Here is a 21,271-nt window from a genome sequence, read left to right on the forward strand (position 1 = left end):
GACTGAAACGACTGCACACATGTACTCATACATAAAACTATGTCAACTTTAAAGATTACTACTGATAGAACAGTGTATCACTGATAACATAAAGGAGGCATTAAGATTCAGAAATTTTTAAAAAAAGTATGGGAAAAGCAAGTTTTTCCTTTCTTGAATGTTTATTTGTAGAGGCCACTTGTTTAAAACATGGACCTGCTTTTCTTGTCACATGTATGAATCTAAACCACAGTGAGTCTTTTCTAAACAAATTTAGTACAAAGAGAATGAAGACTCTCTTGTATCTCAGCATAAGTGAGGGTGCTATATGTGTATCTGAAAGTGATTAGATGAATCACTTGCACAAGAGAGTCGTTAATAGAAAAATAATCTGATATATCACTCCATCCATTATTTTTATATGGTGATTTCTGACAGCCAGATTGGAGCATATCTTTAACTTAGCTTTAGTGACAGAATGTTTTAGAATGTCAAGACTCCTGATGAATAAATACCTGTAACATGGATTTGGGATGTGGTAGTTCTTCACCTTGATAGATCTTTATATAAGCCTAAAAAAATAGGAAAGAAAAAGACTCATGTTCAAGTAATTCCATTCAATATCTATGTTAAATTGTATTCTGAGGTCTAACGCCTTGACAGTTCAAAAAAAAGTTAGATCTTGACAGTTTCAAGAACTATTATCTTTCTCATACTTTTAATTCCCTCTTTCTTATTATTATTAGTTCTTGTTCCTTTTTCCTGAAAAGCCCTTTGCACACATTTGCCAATCTCAGTCTTTGCAAAGGCTTACCTACCTCACCTCCTTTAAAACTTTCTCAGATCCCTCTGCTAGGAGTAACGTTTTCAGTTACCCACAGGAATCTGTACCTGCTGCTGCCTCAAGCTTTATGGAACAGATCTGTTCAAGGGCCCTGAGTCTCCTACTAAAATTCTATGCTCCTCCATGGTGTTTTATGCACAGCAAGAATTCAAATTTTAGACAACCTGTCACTTCTTGCTGAGAGTGGTGAAGATAAACAATCACAAAGAAGGTATACAACCACATTTGAAATGACAAAACATCAATTTAAAAATTTGTTATTTTAGTCCTTGGAGCATCAATCCAAAAATCAGATTGATAACTGAAATCTACTATATATGTGCATTGGTTTAAAAAATGTGTTTGGGGCTATCTGAGGTAAACAGGTAAATGCAAATTTAAAATATTTCCATTTCAAATTGGCTCTTGGTGAAGAAAGCAGGAAATGTAGAAGAATTTTCTCCAGTAGGAAGGCAAAGTATAACCCATTAGGGAAAATCTTGAGAATGAAGGTAAAATTCAGTATAGGTCATAAGTGAAGACTATGTGACCCTGGGAAACACCTCCTCCCCGTAAAGAGAAGCAAGACTTTTCCAACTCCTAGATACATTTCTGTTTCGAAATAATTTCCCTCAAGATAAAAGGTGGACAGTAAAGTTACCTCAAGGAATTTTCTCAAAAAATAATTTCAGAAAGCGAGCTCCTCTTGGGAGTCTAATAATTTTTTAAATCATTTGTATATATTCCTGATACCTTTGCCCCCCATATTTCTATAATTTTCTGTCGTTTTAGGTAGGAACTGCATTCCCAAACATGTCAAATGTAAATACTCACAAGTGCTCTAGAAATAAGAATGATACCTTGAAGTACTCTACCAGACCTCGGCAGGTGATTTTGTTCCCATTGATCTCTTTAATGTCAAGGCTCTCAGGACTAAGCAGCCAAGGAATGAGGATTTTCAAGTTTTTGATGAATTCATCATCTATTTCTAAAGTAGAAGAAAATTCATCATTATTTTAAAATTGTTAAAGGCTTTCATGGGATACCATAAAACATCCGGTAATTACCTCTATTTTTTCCCCAGTGATAAAGCTATCACTCACCTTCTGATCATCTAAATTACTCCTGAAACCCACTTTTCTCAGGGTGAACTATACTCCTTGCCCAACTCCTATTGCTAGTCTTTCTCGTCTCCACTCCAATTACATATTTATTTTGTCTTTCACCTATAAAATAGCTTTCTTGATATTAAACAATGCATAAATGTTTCACACCCTATTCACATAACCATGTCATGCATTCTGATGCCTTTAAGTCTTGTTCACAGTTTTATACAGAGAGTTATAAATGGAAGAAGGGCAGATATTTACTGTCTTATAAGATGTATTCCCTCCAGAAAGTATATCCAAAAGTTTTCTGTGTTTACTGTGCCAATCTTATGAAAAATGTATGGAACTGTGTAAAGTGTGTTAGCTAGTACTCAACTTCAAAAAGAAGTGAAATTAGGGCTTCCTCTAGTAGTGAAACTCAACAACACAAAACTGTAAGAAAAGCAATGGAGGCCTTTTAGCTAGCTGGTCAGAAGTATTCTGAGTTATTTAATACAGCTAATGGTGATTGCAGCCATGAAATTAAAAGATGCTTATTCCTTGGAAGGAAAGTTATGACCAACCTAGACAGCATATTAAAAAGCAGAGACATTACTTTGCCACAAAGGTCCATCTAGTCAAGGCTATGGTTTTTCCAGTAGTCATGTATGGATGTGAGAGTTGGACTATAAAGAAAGCTGAGCACCAAAGAATTGATGCTTTTGAACTGTGGTGTTGGATAAGACTCTTGAGAGTGCCTTGGACTGCAAGGAGATCCAACCAGTCCATCCTAAAGGAGATCAGTCCTGGGTGTTCACTGGAAGGACTGATGCTGAAGCTGAAACTCCAATACTTTGGCCACCTGATGTGAAGAACTGACTCATTGGAAAAGACCCTGATGCTGGGAAAGACTGAGGGCAGGAGAAGGGGACAAAGGAGGATGAGATGGTTGGATGGCATCACTGACTCAATGGAGATGGGTTTGGGTAGACTCTGGCAGTTGGTGATGGACAGGGAGGCCTGGTGTGCTGCAGTTCATGGGGTCGCAAAGAGTCGGACACGACTGAGCGACTGAACTGAACTGGTAACACATAACCCATTTTATAGTATTAGGTTCAAGCTTAGCATTACAAATTTAGCAAAGTAATACAGAAAACAGATATTCAGAGGACTCTTGAACACAGCAATAATTTTTTAAATCATATGTAAAAAGCAGAGACTTGGTAGATCCAGAGACTTGGTATCTAAGCAAAGATACCATGATTTTTAAAAACCTGAATTTCAGCAGAGTCACTGAGTTTTCAGGCTTTGGGATTGGTGATTTCTAAGGTCTTAAGGATAAATACTCAAACCTTATGATTGTATTTTGCATGTTCCCTGCTTGTTACTGAAATATCAGTTTACATAAGAATTTATGGTTCTTTTCTTTTGCTTACTGTTTTATGACATGTATAAGCATGATGTTGGAAATTCTTCCAACATATTTTCCTTCATGTTTTGTACAGCTTTGAAATTTGTGTCCATATTTTATGAGGACTTGGACAGGAGTTTATTCAAATTTATTTTTTTGTTTGCATTGTACCAGTTTTTACTGATAACTGTGCTCTGTATTTGGAGAAGGAAATGGCGACCCACTCCAGTGGGAGCTCTTGCTAACAATATTAGTGGAAGAAAAGTAAATACATGACCCAGAACATCTGCAGACCAGTTCAGATCAATTTGTGGAGGTGTGCTCATCAGCCTTGGCTCACTGCAAGTGTTCAATAATATGTGTGGGTGGATGATTATTCATAATGATTTATGTTTTCATCATTTCTTCAAGAATTTTTGTCACAAGAGTAAAACCTTGCTAGGAATTCAGGATCTAGGTCAAAGAAGTTATCTGTAACAATTGAGGACACGATACATGCTTTATAAGAATTCCACATGGCAGATGCACCTACGGTGTAGGGCTGCTGTGGAAACTAACCAAGGAAGATATTTTTTCAGGATCATTTGACTCTGACAAGTCATGAGAAATACATCTTTAAAAATAATAACCTTGCACTGGGATTTGGCTATGCTTTCTGAAGTCTAACTGGAGCTGTTAAGGAAGCAGCTCCCCAATTTATGATGTGGTTACCTGGTCATTCTACAGGTGGTATTATAACACAGAACCACCTCAGAAAAAGGTTAACTCCTTGTTAATTACAAGATCGGATCTGCTATATGAGGGGACATATTCAGTAGGCACTTGATAAGAACTGGTCAAATGCATCATGAATGAATGTGATTCAGTGCTTTCGGTCCTTTGATTTCCTAAATGGGAAGTGATTCAACTAATAGCAATTAAATATAATCATAGTAGAATAAGTTTTAAATAACACTGGAAATAGTAAGATAGGATAACAATTTTGATAATGTGAGGGACCATGAACAAAAGATAATTATAACAATTACTACTATTGATAAATGAGTTAGAAAATTATTTCTGTAAGTGTATCGAAAGAGTATGTGAGAAACTGTCATCAAATAATTTCTGCACAATTGTTTATTCAAGATGTTTTTTCCCCTGGAGGCAACCACTCAGATGACAGCCCTCTGGAGAACAGCTTGGCCAGAAGACAAGACATTCTGGATAGAAATAACCCCATATTATAAGATTCAGGATGGGATGAAAAACTGATGTAGACAGCAGACTCAAAACTGCCCAAGGAAACACTGAGGCACACTAGAGCATTTTGGCGCACAGAGGGATTTAGCAGTAGCCTCATTAAAATGGAACTTTTGACAGGCAACTGAAGCTGCCTTTTATTTCTCTTTCCCTCAGGCTAGCCACTTTGGTAAACTTGCAACTCATGGGTAACTGTAAACCAATTGTGAGTCAATATATGTTTAGATTATGAGTAAAATTTGATGAGGAACAAATCTATTTAAGACTGTGATTTATATCTGCATGATTTATCTTAAACTCTTTCCCTGAATTCTTTCATTGCAAAATATATCTGTTAATTTAAGAACTATAGCTGTGTACTACAGGAAAAGAACAAGGCAGGGTACTTTTTTGTCCCAATAAAGGACTGTTGTTGAAGGCCTGCTCCTGCTCTGCCTGCTTATGGCTCTCCAACCCCAGAGAAGAAAGAAAGGCCTTGTGGGAGCCCTCTCTTTATGTAATTTATTCAAAACACATTGAAGCCATTAGGTCACTGCACAGTATTAAGAGGTCTGTGTGCTCACTGGTGGGTTGGAATTCATAAGTGACAGTGAAATTATACAATCTTGGAATCCATGCATTAATATGTACCTGCCTACAGTTGTCTTTCTGTTGTATAACGAAAAGACAATTTAAAACATGTATAAAAACAATTGCTGATAATTGAGAAATTTGTATTAACTACAATGGTAAAATAAAAGGTATCTGAGAGAAAACATTATGGATACATGGGGAAAAAAAACTGGTTTGCTTTTTGAATTTGCCAGTTCCACAAAACTGAACACAAGTTGTTCAGCTGTCATTTTTAAAAGTAATTTTAAAGTCCTTTGAGAACAACTGTGCTGCAAGGCTTGTTATGCCACTGTCTCATTACCCCTGACACAATGCAGAAAGGCCAAAGTAAATTAAGGACATGTTTGAATTTAGTGGTGTACTCAATGCTAGGCTTACAAATAAAAAAGTCAGAAATGTCTTTGTACTGAGGTAGGAGGTGGATTGGAGAAAGCGATGGCACCCCAGTCCAGTACTCTTGCCTGGAGAATCCCAGGAACCGGGGAGCCTGGTGGGCTGCTGTCTGTGGGGTCGCACAGAGTCGGACACGACTGAAGCGACTTAGCAGCAGCAGCAGCAGGAGGTAAATAGGCCTCCCCCAGGAAAAGCAAATGGAGATTCATTCCCTACTGATGGAAACTCCAAGTCAGGAATAGCAGGACAATTAAGGGAAGAGGTTGGGCCTTTCCCAGACCAGGTGTTTCTTGTTTGTGAAGTCAGGAGACCTCCCTGAACATACATGTGCAGAAAAGGCTAATTGCAGGCGAAAGGAGGAGCATGTCAAGGGATGCTTTACCCAGATGCCTCTGCAGTAGGATCCATCTTGGCTAAGAGATGCGTGTGCACATATGGAAGGATCCTGAGGTACACCAAAGATGGACTGCTGCTGCTGCTGCTGCTAAGTCGATTCAGTCGTGTCCGACTCTGTGCAACCCCATAGACGGCAGCCCACCAGGCTCCCCAGTCCCTGGGATTCTCCAGGCAAGAACACTGGAGTGAGTTGCCATTTCCTTCTCCAATGCATGAAAGTGAAAAGTGAAAGGGAAGTCACTCAGTCGTGTCTGACTGTTCGCAACCCCATGGACTGCAGCCTACCAGGCTCCTCTGTCCGTGGGATTTTCCAGGCAAGAGTACAGGAGTGGGGTGCCATTGCCTTCTCCGAAAGATGGACTGTGAACTAGGCAAATCAAAATGACTGGCCAAAGGAAACTTGGAAGAAACGCTCCATAAAAGTAATTCAAATTGCCATGAGGGTACAACTCAGGGACTCTCCCTCTGAGTCTGCTTGTGTGTCCATCCACACATACTGTATTTTTTTTCCCTTCTTGATAAATACTTTCCTCGTTTCACTACTTTCTGTCTTTGTGGGAATTCCCAGGGCCTTTGTCACTGACCACTGGTCTAGTGGATAGGATTTGGTGCTTTCACCACTGCAATCCAGCCCAACCTCTGGCTGGGAACCCAAGCCCCACTCTAAACCATTGCAGGCTGAGGCCATGTGAGATCAGTACTACCTTGGATTAACTGCAAAGCAAATATCTAAAGACCTAATGATTATTAGGAAGGATTAGCTTCTGCTTCTGCAGACTCCTGCCTCCACCTCCTGCTGCTCCCCTTCCCTCTTTTTTTAGACGATTTGAATTGCTTTGGAATCTTAAAACATTAGTCATATCTCTCTGTTTAAGAGATGATTACATACTATTACTTTGAAAAACACTCTGGGGCTTTTGGTTTTTTAAGAAACTAGTCCTCATCCAGAAGATGCTTTCATTATTAGTGAAGTTTTTAATGATTTATAATTAAATTTTTCAGCAGCAGTTTCAAAGAGCTTCACTTCAGTATTATGCAATATTTTTTTCTATCTCTAATTATATAACAATACAAACATTCCAATAATATAGACTTCTATTTTCCCTTTTAATATAAATAAGGAAAATGTAAAAGGAAGATATTAAGGAGCATTTCTCAATGCAGAGGTGAGCAGGAACCTCTGAGAAAGGGTGAGGGTTACTGCTCCCAGGTGAGTGCAGGATTTAGTCTGTTTTCTCTGTGTACATATTTGGTACCCATAGAACCCCACAGATCAAGGAGGTGCTCTAGCATGAGCTGGGGATTCTCAATCCCCCTGACAATTTCTAATCAGCACACCTAGATCAGTGAACAAACTAAACTAGCAGCTATAAGCCCAGTGGATAAAATCAGACTTAGTGACATAAACACATTCACTAAAAGACAGACAAACCTTTCAGTTTTCCATCAAAGTTTGGATTGGTAGCTACTTTTAGGCCAGGATGAGGTAGCAGAAAACAGGAAATTTTGGTGAAACAGGAATGGATATGTTTTCGAACATTCTGTAGTTCTTCATGCTGGTTCCCTGAGACCTGTAGTAAATCATTCTGAAGTTTAATGACTTTCAACACAAACTGAACTCCAAAAGAGTTCTGTGGCATTTATATTTTCTATGTCTGGTCACAATGATAAAAAATGACATGACCAGGGCTGATACTAAAAGTTTTGGGTCAATTGCTACATAGCCACATTTAAGTATAGTATACATATGGCATTATTACTATAATTAACAAATGTCTACTCTTACTCAGAAGAGCCTTCCAATTTTTTAGTACAAATTAGTGGGATTTTACTCCAGCTAGTTCCTACAAATTCAAATTTTAATTCAAAGTATTCACAAAGACATGAATAGATCATAAGATATTCCTACCTTCTTTTCAGGAGGTACTCAAAGACAGCCTCTTGTCACTTGGTAGGTATACATTTAAATTCTAGAAAGACATCTGGATAGTTGGGTATTTACATATAAGCTAAACTGCCTCCTTTTTTCCTATGTATTAGACAGTTAATAGTACAAATTATCCTAAAAATAACCATAGCCTAAAAAAGTAAGCTTAGAGATCCTGATTATCAAGAGTTCTTTTTTTAATCTCCATTTTTTTCCTGATTACTCATTAGGTATTTTTTTTGGATATCTGTTCAACTATTGAATTGTCATGACACAGACAGTTAATAGCCTCCTCCTAATATCACATTCTGTGAACTACTAGCAAAATGTCCTAAGATTGACTTTGGGGATCTTAAAACTTAAATATTTTCTTAAATTGACTTTAAGCCTCTACTAAAACATGAATCCAGATATTGGTACTGTCAATCTCCAACTGATTTAACTCTTCAAATTAAAGATTTTATCTTTAGGAATAAATCATTGTTTTATAGATAGCTACAAAAGAACTCTTTTTCTGAATCATAATTATCGATAATATTTAAAATTGTAATTGACATTTTATTAAGTATCACTCTTAGTTTGTTCACAGAGATACTATGAAGGTCAAATGAGTTTGTGGCTATTGAGTATCTATTCAAGAAGTCACTCAACAAAAATAATTTTAGATCACTGTTGGGGAAATGTCATGCATCTAGACAGCTAACAAACCTTGAGGCGTTTCTCCAAGAATTTGGAGCCACCGTCAGATCCATATGAAAATTCGTATGGGAAGCTCCAGTCTCGAACGAGAAATATCAGACTCTAAGAGACAATAAGAACAAAGGATTGATAAAGGAACTCTAAATTGCCTCCATCTGTTTTTTACTGAAATATATTAAATGATATTATTGCCATCTGAATAGTGTTCTTCTCCACATAAAGGAATTAAAAAGCAAACATAAAACCTAGGAAAATTGTTTCTGAGCATTCACTCCTCTCTGAGATCATCCTACCTGTTTCCATTGAATGTGAACAGAAAGCTGCCCCCAAAATGACTAAAGTTACATAGTGCCATTCAGCCAGTTTGAGGCATCTCTGTCAGTTTTCAGGAAGCTTTTTATGAAGATTCAAGTTTTATTTGAAGAAAGTTTTCTCCTTCCATCCGTCTAAATATTTTTCCTCTATTACCTCTGTCCCCTTCTCTTCTTTGGGGGTTCTAATCACGCATACCTGGTAGGCAGAGGGGCGGGAATCCAGGTTTTGTGGGGCCTGAAAGTTATACAATCTGTGCAGGGGAGAGGGCTCAATAGGAAAAAGGTACAAAAATGGGCTAAAAAGTTGATATTTATTTACAATGAGAAAAATAACAAATTACAAATTTTAAAACACGAATACCACAAACACATTTGTAAAAATCTAGAAAAATAACTAACATAGCTTTGTAATACTTTTTTCTCCTACTTTTTGACTGCAAATGCTTTGATCACTTTTTTTTTTTGATCACTTCTTCACATGACAATTTTGAAATATTTTCAGTTAGAAAGCTAATTCAGTCTTTCCTCTAACAAGGCCAAAATTTTTATTGTAAAAATGTTTTTTATTGCTAGTAGTTTAGAAATATTTCAGCTTCACAACTTGTTATTTATAATATCATATTTCTTCATCTGTTAAATTGAGATAATAAGGGAGCCAGCCTCACAGGACTACTAAATGAAACAGTATACAGAAGACATTTCAGACAGTACCTGGAACAAAATGCTATGTTAGCTACTTGATTTTATTTTAATGGCCACATAGTATTTTAGCACATGGACAGAACTAACTTATTTTGCATTCTCCTAGATGTTTTCCAGTTTTTCTAAGTACTATTCTAAGAAATGCATTGATAAACATCCCTGAAGCTGAGTATTTGTTTATATCCAGAAGGATTTTTATCAGGGACTGTGTTCCCCAAATTAGAACAATCATTAGAATCATTTGAGGGGCTTTTAAAAGTACAGAATACTTGGGCCCCCCTCCACACCTACTGCAACCAAGGTAAGAGCAGCTTTCCTTTATCAAGTGCCTATTGTAAGTCAAGCACAACACCAGAATCACACACATGATGTATTTCATGCACTGCTGCCCCAGGAGAGGTTACAATTTATTATTAGTCTTAAAAAGATATATAAAAATCACCTTCACCCCCCCAACCTGATGTTAATCAAGTAATTTTCCCAAAGCCACAGGCCAGAGTGGAAGAGCTGGCATTTAAACTTGGGAAAATTCCTGCTGCACTGCCTCAAAATTAAGTATAGAAAACATAGTTTACAATCTGACACATTAAAGCATTCTTTTATAAGTTAGATTAACTTATACTTCAATTTTAGTATCTGGAAAAATGCAGGAACTTGAGGGAAAAATTAGAATATTTTAATGAAATTAGCTATCTTTAAAAGTCTAATTGTTAACATCTCTGGGCTTCTAATTGAGCCTTTTAGTCTTGCCCATTAAAATTGATATTGCTTTTAACTCTCTTTTAAGCTTTTCCATTTTCTTTCCCTTTACAGTTTATCTGTTGAAGAACCTACAAATCTGACCTGGAGAGATTTCCATAACCTGAACCTTGCTGACTGCATAGTCACAGGGCAGTTCAACATGTTCTTTCGTCCTCTGAATTTCCTACAAATTGGCAACTGGATACAGAGTTGTGATCTGACTCTGGTTTTACTTTTTGGCAAGACTCTATGAAGCAGAGTGTTCTTTTATTAGGAGGCACATAGTATATGATTATTTCTCCTTTGGTGAACTTACGTTCAGATCAGATCAGATCAGATCAGTCGCTCAGTTGTGTCCGACTCTTTGCGACCCCATGAATCGTAGCACACCAGGCCTCCCTGTCCATCACCAACTCCCGGAGTTCACCCAGACTCACGTCCATCGAGTCAGTGATGCCATCCAGCCATCTCATCCTCTGTCGTCTCCTTCTCCTCCTGCCCCCAATCCCTCCCAGCATCAGTCTTTGTCAATGAGTCAACTCTTCACATGAGGTGGCCAAAGTACTGGAGTTTCAGCTTTAGCATCATTCCTTCCAAAGAAATCCCAGGGCTGATCTCCTTCAGAATGAACTGGTTGGATCTCCTTGCAGTCCAAGGGACTCTCAAGAGTCTTCTCCAATACCACAGTTCAAAAGCATCAATTCTTTGGCGCTCAGCCTTCTTCACAGTCCAACTCTCACATCCATACATGACCACAGGAAAAACCATAGCCTTGACTAGACAAATCTTTGTTGACAAAGTAATGTCTCTGCTTTTGAATATGCTATCTAGGTTGGTCATAACTTTCCTTACAAGGAGTAAGCGTCTTTTAATTTCATGGCTGCAGTCACCATCTGCAGTGATTTTGGAGCCCAGAAAAATAAAGTCTGACACTATTTCCACTGTTTCCCCATCTATTTCGCATGAAGTGATGGGATCAGATGCCATGATCTTCGTTTTCTGAATGTTGAGCTTTAAGCCAACTTTTTCACTCTCCGCTTTCACTTTCATCAAGAGGCTTTTGAGTTCCTCTTCACTTTCTGCCATAAGGGTGGTGTCATCTGCATATCTGAGGTTATTGATATGTCTCCCGGCAATCTTGATTCCAGCTTGTGTTTCTTCCAGCCCAGCGTTTCTCATGATGTACTCTGCATATAAGTTAAATAAACAGGGTGACAATATACAGCCTTGATGTACTCCTTTTCTTATTTGGAACCAGTCTGTTATTCCATGTCCAGTTCGAACTGTTGCTTCCTGACCTGCATATAAATTTCTCAAGAGGCAGATCAGGTGGTCTGGTATTCCCATCTCATTCAGAATTTTCCACAGTTTATTGTGATCCACACAGTCAAAGGCTTTGGCATTATGCTACCTTTGCTTAACTGAAGCTCATTCTTCAGGAGATTTCTCATTAAGGGCTCATAGTAACAACATTCTTTGTATTCTTACATGCTAATAACATTTTGTGCCCTTGATAAGTGAAAGTCAATTTTGCTGGATATAAAATCCTTAGCTCACATCTTCTTTCCTTAAGCAGGGACACGTCTTAGTTAGAATTATGGATATTTCTTGTTTCATTACAGTGTAAGTCCCCCTCGCCCCCATGTGTATGTGTGTGTCCTGTGGATTCTTGTGGGGAAAGGAGAGACTCCTGTGGAGGACAGCATTTAAAAATATCCATATACACTATCTTTAAATAGTCCACTATCTTTAGATAGATGTTCATTCTTGTCAACATTTTTGTCAAGATATGATAATTTGTATTTAGAACATTTCTACCTAAAACATGCACTTTGAAAATAGAGGTTAGATAAGAAGCAACTTTTGCAAAATAGAGGTTCATGAATCAGTGTAAATGAAACCAACTATGTGGATTTGGCTATATTTTGCATTTTTCTTGGAAGAGTTTAGTCTCTTTTCTTGGTCTTTTTCACTGGGCATCTTCCGAAGTCAATCAAATGAGGACCATGTGTAGAATAGGATCAAAGATGAAGTCTTATTTTCTTAAATAAGTACCCTATATCCTACCTACCTCTAGTGTCAAATTCTAAGTTGCTTTCCTAATGCTCCCATCCAGTGCTGCGCTGGTATAAACTGGCTCTCCAACAACATCAACATGCCTTGATTTGTGGCATTTGACAATTTCTGCTGTGCAAATGTGCCTACCATAGCTGATTTCAAGCTACTAACAGTTTAATAACTGGCTTATGTAACTCCTGAATATTTACTAGTTAGCTCTCAAAGTGGTATAAGCCAGCTACAGTACACCCACTGTCCCCATCCCCTCCCTAAATAATTCATATGCTTTACGTTTATCCTGTATGGAATGCTATGAATTTCAGTCCTTATTTCAAAATCCATCCATTGTTCCACACTGCTGAATTTTGATTTGTTCATACATATAGGTCGAGATTTAAAAAGTCAAGAATACAGATTACTCTAACTTTCTCAGATAAAAATTTCTGAAGTCATACTTTTAAAAAATAAATTAAATCCAGTCAGGCAACTGGGGAAAATGATGGACCTACACTTTGCATATCCTTCAAGTGATCATAGGATGAAAATTATGAAAAACATTGAAACTTTTGTTTATTTTCCTTTGAAGACCATTCAAAAGGAGTGCTATAGCACCACTATTAGTGAAAAATGGAAAAAAGTTCAAATGCTCAACAACTGGGAATGGTTATATACATTATGGCATATTAATATATTACATAGCTATTAATATTACAAATGTGTGGAGTGTATCCATACATGTATTAAGTCAGTATAAAAAGGCTTACATGAAAAAATGTTATCTGAATTATAATGCTAAATTTATGTGCACATCCATTATAAATACATGAAAACACTCCCAAACTCCCAGGAAAAAACTGTTCTAGAATCAATGTAGCCAGTGAATACCTGAACTGGTTTAACCTATTTAATCAATCAAGTTCAGTTTTAATTTCAGCTTCAGGTAGTAAGTAAACACTGGAACTCATTTTAAACCCTTCTAAGTAAGTAACACCTCACTTCAACCAACAGCCCACTGGAAGCCAACCAGTGACAGCTTCATGCCTTAAAAGTCAGTCAAGAATTAGAAGAATCACCTCAGAAAACTAACTGAGGCTATGTCAACCCATTGCTAACCTCTATAACCAGACATAAAACATGCTTCTGTATTCAACAACAACAAAATAATTAAAAAACTGATGTCCACCCATTCTTGTCTCTGTAAACCATGAAAATCCAAGACAAAGCCCCCAACTCTACATAATAATCATTTGTTTTGCTTAATGAAACTCCCAAGTATAACTCTTTTACTAAATTAACCAATAAACCCAGCTCTGGTTTTCGTATCAGGTTTTGAGTGAAGGTCTCATCCTCCAACAATTCTGAAGTCCTACTGAGATAGTTCTGAACGCCCTCCCTGGGCAGTATTCCCTATGAACCTCAGGTTAACATGTGTACTTGCCATGTTCCCTGTTCCCAAATTCCATCTGTTGAAATTTACTTAGAGGTGAATCTGCCTCAACAATGATAAATCTGAGTTCTAATTTGTTTCACTGAGCTCTTGCTGCTGATTAATTTGTTATCCTAGAATTTTTGTTATAAAGACTCAGTGGGTCTTTATATGGGTCATTAGTTCTATGTCTCTGTAAAGGGTAATTCAACCTTTTTTTTGGTAAGTGCACTCATTGAATAAAAAATTATACCTAACTTTTGTATAATGTTATTAGAACTTTTGTTTTAGAGGTATATTATTCAGTAAATATTTTTGCCATTAATCTGTTTTTTTTTTTTTTTGCTGCTTTTCCTTTTGTTTGAAAATTCATACAAAGTATTGTCTTGTATTTTATCTTGAATTGTCTTGTGTCACTGAATGTATAAGGAAGTGCTTTATAAAGAACACAGGCAAAGACCTGTCTTAAGTAGTAACCAGATTAATCAGGATGCTCCAAAGACTAAGGGTTGGAGGTCTGTTAAACCAGCAACAAATTTATGCAAAAGTAGTCGGTCAAGTTTTGCCTTGGGTTCTCTACAACACTTAGAGGCCATTCTCATTCTTGTCAATTTGCAAATTACTTTGTTTAGTCCATAATGTAGGATCAATGACTATCAGATTATTGACTGTACGTAGCACTGTTCTAACACGTGCTTGAGGACCCAGGTGCTTTTCATAAGCACACAATTTGAGCAACTTGTTTGTTACAGGCTTGTGTGTATCAAAGCTGCAATCTTCTCCTGGAAGAATTTCTGCTTCCTATTTGTATTGCATTACAATCCTAATATTTGCATTTACAGTAATAAATTACCCTTAAAAATTTAGAATAACATTGAGTTAAGCTTCAGACATGTCAAAACAAATAATAAAAATAAAATGTTCTATAAAAATGAAGATAAAATAAAAAACACTCATTAGTCAGCTCCTTTAATGAGTAAACTGAGGCCTCAAAACAAACTGCTGACTACGGAAGACTCAATTTCACTCTCTAACCTTCTGAAATTTACCCTACTGACAGTGTATCTCTCTCTGCTCAGTTTTATCTTCACCAATCACTTCACTCCTTCAATACATTCTTTTTCTTCCTCTGACCTCCTGAACCATTCATTTCCTTAGTGATTTTTGCAGGAAAGAAGTAGTCATATTGCCCCAACTGCTTAAAGCTACTATATCTGAAGACTATTGTATAGAAGTTGAATTTAAACACTGGCCTCAGTTATAAGGAATTTCTTTTAGCACAGGAAGACAGAAATTTGCTGCAGAATTCAGGATCCTGTTGCTTAGTATCCTGAATTATTATCAGTTATTTTTCCAACTAAGTTCACTTAATTATTAGTCCCTCTTGTTAGGTTGGAAAAAAATTGTTAGGTTAGAAAACATTGGTTAAAAGCAGTAAAAAGACCAGGAGAGCATTTAAATATCCCAGCTCATCATAAAAAAATAAGAATAAAAATTTTAATAGCCCTTCAAGGGCAAGAAGTATAGAAAAACACAATGCAAGGCCATTTCAGAAGACTTTCTCTGAGATGAATTGGACATCAACTAAAAATTGTGAACAAAACAAGGATGAATCAATAGGAAACTTTAAAAATAGACTTCAGGAAAATTTCAAACAATACTCTCAGTACTTAAATAGCCAAAATAAAGGGAACATTGTCTTCCCTTTTTAAAATGGGCTCAGAGAAGAACGGGATGACAGCAGATGAGATGGTTGGATGGCATCACCAACTCAATGGAAATGGGTTTGGATGAACTCCGGGAGCTGGTGATGGACAGGGAGGCCTGGCGTGCTGCGGTTCATGGGGTTGCAAAGAGTCGGACACGACTGAGCGACTGAACTGAACAGACATAAAATACAGGAATCAGAAAAAAAAAAACTTGAAAGAGAAATCATCTACTTAGAAATTTACACTTTATGGCTGGCTTTTCAGACAGGCTTTTGTATAGGGACACCTATAGATACTTTAAGCAGAAAATCTGCCGAAAGAACCAAAGTTTCATATTAGCTAAAGATACCTACACTGTACATGATTAAAAAAGAAACTGAAGAATCTCTTTGAGTAAAAGTTTCCATGGATATAGACAGAAAAATGAGAGAATAATCTGTAACAGTCCAGATTGTTGGTGGTGGTGTTTAGTTGCTAAGTCCTGTCAGAGTCTTTTGTGATCCCAAGGACTGTAGCCCCGTCACATTCCTTTGTCCATGGGATTTCCCAAGTAAGAATACTGGAGTGGGTTGCCATTTTCTTCTCCAGGGGATCTTCCCAGCCCAGGGACTGAACCCACATTTCCTGTATTGGCAGGTGGGTTCTTTATCACTGAGCCACCAGGGAAGCCTGAGTCCAAATTAACCCCTTCCAAATTATCATAAATCTTGATTTTTTATACATATAAAAAGGTTAGGTCATGGCAGTTATTAAATCAACAACATGGTCAACATCCAAGACTCAATGTCTTTTATGGCCTATTTCTTGATCCAATAGTCATGGCTTATCCTCCCTGCCTCAGAGCAGTTGCAGTCTTGTCTAAACTACTTGAAGCATCTACAGATTATGCACCAAGACCACCTTTAAATCCGATGATACCACATACAAACTGTTGCTAACTGACAACATCTCACTTTTTTCTGTTAGTCTTCACTAATTAAATGTAAAGACTTTTAAATTATAAACCATCAATGTAATACTTTCAATTCAGAAATCCTACTACCTTTTTCCATTGAAAAAGAATTTTATGATTGTGTTTCTGCAGTTCAAGAAGGGGCCACACCCAGTATAAGCATTTTGGACACATTCATATCAATTTTTGACTTAAACTGTTTGTTCATGGGTCTTATCTTAAAAATGTAAAGAGGTAATACTAGGGAGGATATGTAATAGCTACACCAAATCTTGAATCCAGGTTTTCCAATTTTGGGTCCAATAAGTTTATTTGTATGCAAACTATATACAATCCTAAATATGCATGTAATGCCATAATTCAGTTCAGTTCAGTTCAGTAGCTCAGTCGTGTCCGACTCTTGGCGACCCCATGAATTGCAGCACACCAGGCCTCCCTGTCCATCACCAACTCCCAGAGTTCACCCAGACTAGTGATGCCATCCAGCCATCTCATCCTCTGTCGTCCCCTTCTCCTCCTGCCCCCAATCCGTCCCAGCATCAGAGTCTTTTCCATTGAGTCAACTCTTCACATGAGGTGGCCAAAGTACTGGAGTTTCAGCTTTAGCATCATTCCTTCCAAAGAAATCCCAGGGCTGATCTCCTTCAGAATGGACTGGTTGGATCTCCTTGCAGTCCAAGGGACTCTCAAGAGTCTTCTCCAATACCACAGTTCAAAAGCATCAATTCTTTGGCGCTCAGCCTTCTTCACAGTCCAACTCTCACATCCATACATGACCACAGGAAAAACCATAGCCTTGACTAGATGGACCTTTGTTGGCAAAGTAATGTCTCTGCTTTTGCATATGCTATCTAGGTTGGTCATAACTTTCCTTCCAATGCCATAATTAGCAAGCATTAATTAAATGTCTGCTGTATATAAAGTAGGTGGTGTGTATATACTCAGTCATGTCTGAAACTTTGGTACCCCATGGACTGTAGCTTGCTAGGCTCCTCTGTCCCTGGAATTTTCCAGGCAAGAATATTAGAGTGGGTTGCCATTTCCTACCCCAGGGTATTTTCCCAACTTAAGGATAGAACCTGTCTCTTCTGAGTCTCTTGAATTAGGAGTCAGATTCTTTACCACTGAGCCACCTGGGAAGCCTATAAAGTAGGTGGTCTAGACTAAACAAAGTTAACTGCAAAGGTCCTGCTCTTAACATATTTATAATTTAGCTAGTGGGATGGGATTTGCACATTCAACTATAAGACCACAAGCTATAGTTCAGTAAGCACCTAGCATCAGAAAGAGGACGAGAGGCATTAAGGGGTGGTGGTGAAATGCAAGGGCTTTGAGCCTGTGGCCTAGGTTGAAGGCCAGCTCTGCAACTTAAAGGTACATGTGGCCTAGGACAAGTTTCTTAACTACTCTAAGCCTCGGTATTTCCCCATCAGTTAAAAAAAAAAAATAGAAAGGAATAAAGAAGGAGTAACAACATTACTTATTTTATATAACTATAATGAACATTCATGTGAATCATGTAAGAAATATACTGACCATGGGGCCTGGCACAAAAATAAGAGTTCAATAAAATATTATTATGTAGGTCTTCCAGACATTTTATGAATCTACATAAGGACACTGGGGGAATCCTGTTCTATACCACTGACCTAATTCTGAGTAGCCAGATGAATATTTTATTCTAATTTCATACAATTCTCAGATTACCTAAATCACTCTCTGGACAGAACATGCAATAAGGCACCTTTCTCAAACTGCTGTCCTTTTCCTCAGCCCCACCAATAGAATGTCTTTTCCTTTCATTTACAGCCCAAGCAGCCAAATAATAGCTTCTCATTTTCTCAGTGAAATCATGGATTTCTCTGGTATCACTTGGCAGTTTCAGTCATCATAGATATTTGACCAAGGATGTTTTGTTTTGAAAATCTGAAGTAGCTGAAATCACTATCAAATTTTATTCCAGAGAGGAACACTCAAATCATGGGAATAAAGGGTCCTTAAATATAATCAAGTAAACCATTGTAGCATAATTCCTGATTTTCCATATGTAGGACCAATTTGGACAGGAAAACTGTGAGAAACAGAAGGTTTATCCTAATATAATAGTACATTATCATAAGCTTCCTCTACTGTTATTTTCTAGCAATCTTCAGTTTAAAACTGGAATGGAGATATCTGCTCACCAATAATTACAACTCCACTGAAAGGAACATTAAGAATTGAGTTCCACTCTTATTTCACAAAGAGAATTCAAATTGTTTTTTTCCCAGCTTTTGTGAGATATAATTGACATATAACACACTGTGTACATTTAAGGTCTGCAATGTGATTATTCAATACAAATATATATTGTGAAATGATTACTACAACTGAGGTAGCAAACACCTCTGTCATCTTAGTTATGACCTGTGTATACAGGTATGTGGTGAGTCAAATCTATTCCAAAGGTTTAGGGTATTGATGGGCCTCTAAGCATACCAAAATGATTAATAAAAATGCTATGGGAGAAAATTGGGATGAATTAATCCATTTCTTCTGTATTAGCCACACAACCGAAATACTGATAGCACTCTTACCAATCTATCTCAGGGCATCATGCCCTAGAGAGGTTCAGGAATAACTGGATATATTCAGGGCTTTAGCTTAAAGGGACTAGGGTTCAGGAATATTGTGGCTTGTATCAATATTTAAACTTACTGAAGATTAAACTGATTAAAGTCAGCTCCTGTAGACTTACTTACAAAGATACCCACCATAGAAATGCCACTGGGAATTTACTGGTATCTAAAAAACTGGCTCAAGAGAACCTTGAGATTACACATTAGTAAACTGGGAGATGTTTCCATTTCTTTGTAGCCTATATAATTAGAGGACATGAAATGGTTACACAGTAAACTCCTAAGCTGTTGTAGCCAACAGGCACATTTAATAATATAACATTCAGTTCAGTTCAGTTCAGTCGCTCAGTCGCGTCCAGCTCTTCGCGACCTCATGAATCGCAGCACGCCAGGCCTCCCTGTCCATCACCAACTCCCGGAGTTCACTCAAATTCACGTCCATCGAGTCGGCGATGCCATCCAGCCATCTCATCCTCTGTTGTCCCCTTCTCCTCCTGCCCCCAATCCCCTCCAGCATCAGAGTCTTTTCCAATGAGTCAACTCTTCCCATGAGGTGGCCAAAGTACTGGAGTTTCAGCTTTAGCATCAGTCCTTCCAAAGAACACCCAGGATCAATCTCCTTTAGAATGGACTGGTTGGATCTCCTTGCAGTCCAAGGGACTCTCAAGAGTCTTCTTCAACACCACAATTCAAAAGCATCAATTCTTCGGTGCTCAGCTTTCTTCACAGTCCAACTCACATCCATACATGACCACAGGAAAAACCACAGCCTTGACTAGATGGACCTTTGTTGGCAAACTAACGTCTCTGCTTTTTAATATGCTGTCTAGGTTGGTCATAGTTTTTCTTCCAAGGAGCAAATGTCTTTTAATTTCATGGTTGCAATCACCATCTGTAGTGATTTTGGAGCCCAGAAAAATAGTCTATAACTATTTCCATTGCTTCCCCATTTATTTGCCATGAAGTGAAGGGACTGGATCCCATGATCTTGGTTTTCTGAATGTTGAGTTTTAAGCCAACTTTTTCACTCTTCTCTTTCATTTTCATCAAGAGTCTCTTTAGTTCCTCTTCACTTTCTGCATAATGGTGGTGTCATCTGCATATCTGAGGTTATTGATATTTCTCCTGGCAATCTTGATTCCAGCTTGTGCTTCATCCAGCCCAGTGTTTCGCGTGATGTACTCTGCATATAAGTTAAATAAGCAGGGTGACAATATACAGCCCTGATGTACTCCTTTCCCGATTTGGAACCAGGCTGTTGTTCCATGTCCAGTTCTAACTGTTGCTTCCTGACCTGCATACAGATTTCTCAAGAGACAGGTCAGGTCTTCTGGTATTCCCATCTCTTTGAGAATTTTCCACAGTTTTTTGTGATCCACACAGTCAAAGGGTTTTGCATAGTCAATAAAGCAAAAGTAGATGTTTTCCTGCAACTCTCTTGCTTTTACGAAGATCCAATAGATGTTGGCAATTTGATCTCTGATTCCTCTGCCTTTTTCTAAATCCAGCTTGAACATCTGGAAGTTCATGGTTCATGTACTGTTTGTTGAAGCCTGGGGGGGGAATCCTTTTCAGCTTAGGCCTAACATCAAACTTCCTGTTATCATGACATTATAGAACAAGTGAAAACCCTCTCCACCATGTCAGTCCAGCAGACTTGAGAGGGCACGAGTGACAAGCACACAGAGAAAGCTGGAGAGCCACACAAATGGAAAACCTGCCTTTCCTTGGGTAACAAATAACTAATGGCTGACCACTGAGCACAGAACATTAGAGGAAGACAGTCATGCCTGGTATTGAAAAACAGTCCGTAAACAGCTCATTTAATGTGCACTTCAAATAATGTCTAACAATCAGAAAAATTCCTAATAGAGATTTTGACCCAAGGATGTAATCATTTCGTTGTAGAGCTATATGGGACCTGGTGTGCCCTATAACCAAGGAAGAAAAATTCATAGGCCCAAGTACAGACAAATTTCCTACCCACACCTCATGAGGTATTTTTTATCAGGTCCTTACAGAAAACTGGAAATTATTTTCTAATGTCCCTGTCAAATATTTATGGGTATTACATGTTTAAATTAATGGGAATGTATTCATTCTCAACCAAACCTCTTGAAGTCCTAAGGAAGAGGAGCTAAAGAACCAAGTTATTTTAATTATTTTTAAAGAACAATTACA

General features: G+C 37.8%; 1 protein-coding gene across 2 annotated transcripts in view; it reads right to left on the reverse strand.

Annotated features, from left to right (window-relative positions):
• ATL1 (atlastin GTPase 1) overlaps window positions 1–21,271 on the reverse strand; it is a 74,173-nt gene that overhangs the window by 8,808 nt on the left and 44,094 nt on the right. For both annotated transcript variants that reach the window (XM_086321591.1, XM_086321590.1), the window contains exons 7-10: window positions 8,580–8,672; window positions 7,377–7,515; window positions 1,663–1,790; window positions 495–551 (exon numbers count right to left, since the gene is read on the reverse strand). In XM_086321591.1, the coding sequence (XP_086177717.1) occupies window positions 495–551; window positions 1,663–1,790; window positions 7,377–7,515; window positions 8,580–8,672 (417 nt within the window). The remainder of the gene's footprint in view (window positions 1–494; window positions 552–1,662; window positions 1,791–7,376; window positions 7,516–8,579; window positions 8,673–21,271) is intronic.

This window comes from Bos grunniens, chromosome 10 (assembly GCF_055505025.1).
Source record: "Bos grunniens cultivar Pamir isolate PY7600 chromosome 10, Bosgru_T2T1.0, whole genome shotgun sequence".
NCBI lineage: Eukaryota > Metazoa > Chordata > Mammalia > Artiodactyla > Bovidae > Bos > Bos grunniens.